General features: G+C 41.3%; 1 protein-coding gene across 1 annotated transcript in view; it reads left to right on the top strand.

Annotated features, from left to right (window-relative positions):
* Positions 1–110: 110 nt before the first annotated feature.
* Positions 111–2,288, top strand: part of LOC106011770 (organic cation transporter protein) — a gene marked incomplete at its 5' end in the record, with an annotated part of 4,269 nt that continues 2,091 nt past the window's right edge. Inside the window, 1 exon segment of the mRNA XM_013082515.2 lies at positions 111–262. Within this exon segment, the coding sequence (XP_012937969.1) occupies positions 111–262 (152 nt within the window).

Here is a 2,288-nt window from a genome sequence, read left to right as displayed (position 1 = left end):
ATCTATCTATCTATCTATCTATCTATCTATCTATCTATCTATCTATCTATCTATCCATCCATAAATTTACCCATCCATCCATCCATCCATCCATCCCTTCATTCATCCAGGGAGAACTGGTTGAAGGAGACGTTAGTCTCGCCCTCCCTGCCATGATATTCGGAGTCCTCTCCCTGGCCGCGGGACTCCTGGCATTCATCCTGCCGGAGACCAGGAACAGAAATCTCCCAGAGACCGTGGAGGACGCACAGAACTTCGGAAGGTAACTTCATAAGAAAATTCAATTGGTCGCTTTTAAGAGCAAAGGGGCTATCTCGAAAAATGCTGTTTTGAGAAAATGGAAGGTAAAGTTTCTTGTCCCTTGTTCAGTTTCTTTAAAAGACACGGAGACTTTTCTCTTTAATCAGACACATATTCACACAAATGAAGCCGAACTTCTCCTATAGGTAGGGCAATGCCCATTTTTGGTGTAGGTCAAGATTTCTGGAAGCCCTCGAAATCTGGGTCAGCCCGCTTGTACTTAAAAGCGACCAATTATGGGCTATTCACAGGGACATACGTTTTTTCTGTTACTTTGATCTACAAAGCACCCATATCTCTGAACGTATGCGATAAAAGGGGTTGAAACTTCGCATGCAGTTCTTTTTCTCTCTTTTTTTGTAAGTGTTTTACCGCACTCGCAACTGCTTAAGGTCATATGAGCGCACGGGACGCAATAACATTTTCAGTTGGTAGGAATTAAAGAAAAGAATTTGTCTGGGTGACGGCCGAAGCCTACTCTTATCGATTTTAGACCACCAAGAGATCTTTAACGTGCGCAGCTTGCACACGGGACCTCCGAGATTTTTTCCCCTTCTCCGAGAAGGCTAGAAGGTAACTTAAAGGGGAACATCAATGATGGGCTATTCACTGGGACATACGTTTTTTCTTCTGTTACTTTGACCTACAAAAGCACCTATATCTCTAGAAGTATGCAATGAAACGGGTTGAAACTTCGCTTGCAGTTGTTGTTGTTTTTGTGTCTTACCAGGTAGCTGTACGTCAATGTTCGGACTTTTTGGATCGTTTTGTAATTTCTATTTTTTTTTCTTTTTTGGAAAGGGGGGAGGGGGTTGTGGGACGTCTAGTTTCACGAATGTTTTATTTCGGTGACGTCTCATTTCGTTTTAACAACGACGGTATCACAATGAGAACCATGTGATGATACATTATTGGAATCAATACTGGGTTTGGGTTGGGTCGTCACGTCAAATTTGCATTTTTGTTTACGTTTATTGCTGTATGTCAGTTCACTGACTTCATAACTCATTGTGTCAAACCAGCCCGGAGCGTTGGGGTGGGAAAGGGGGAGAGGCCCAGAGATTGCAGTGTTTATCGGGATTGGGAAGGGGGAGGGGCCATTCATCTATGGTATGTTCTGGAAAGTTTTATTTTTGAGGTGTTAATTTTTAAAAATTATATTGAAGTACACAGGTTGAAATTAAAAGGTAAACTCGGGCGCATTGATTGAATATTATTTTAACCCTCTATTTGTTTGGGTTTTTCCAGAGATTTCACGGCTCATGAAACTCTTTTTTTCGCCCGTAGACTAGTGGTTAAGCTACCGGACTCGTAATCGTGGAATCGCAGTTTAGAGGGATCGAAACTTAACTCAGACCAACGTTGTGCCCTTGGAATAAGCACTTTACTTGAGTTTTCTCATTTATTGGCTCAATATATTTTTTTTTTTTGTGGTGGACGTTAAATTTGGATGTGCCGACTTTTAAATAACCTTACAGTGTTACAAAGAGTGTTAAATCTTACTACTGAGCTTTTCTTCTGAACGTAGACATAATAAGTAAGAAAAGATGTTTCATTGTCATAAGGTAACCTTTATTTTGTTGGTTGAAGTAGACATAGAACCAAAACCTAAGCATATCACAACTTTTGTATAAGTTATTATATATAAAGATGCATACCCTTTTCGGAAGAAGGAAAGGGAGGAAAAGGAGAGAAGGAAGAAGAAGGGCGAGAAGGAGACGAAGAATAGGTAGGAGAGGAGGGCGAAGTGGGAGAATAAGAAAAGGGGAGATGAGGACAATGAATATGAAAGACAAGAATGAGAAGGGAGAAAGGGTTAAAGAATGAGAAGAAGACAGAGGAAAAGGGGGACAAAGTGGAGAAGAGGAGAGGAAGGAGAAGGAAGACAAAGAGGAGAAAAGGAGAGGAAGGGGAAGGAAGACAAGGAGAAGAAACGGAAAAGGAGGAAAAGGAGGAAAAGGAGGACAGGGAGGAGGAACATGAGATCA

This window comes from Aplysia californica, unplaced genomic scaffold (genome assembly GCF_000002075.1).
Source record: "Aplysia californica isolate F4 #8 unplaced genomic scaffold, AplCal3.0 scaffold00178, whole genome shotgun sequence".
Taxonomy (NCBI): domain Eukaryota; kingdom Metazoa; phylum Mollusca; class Gastropoda; order Aplysiida; family Aplysiidae; genus Aplysia; species Aplysia californica.
The sequence above is the reverse complement of the archived record's forward strand: the minus strand, read 5'-3'. Positions and strand labels throughout refer to the sequence as shown.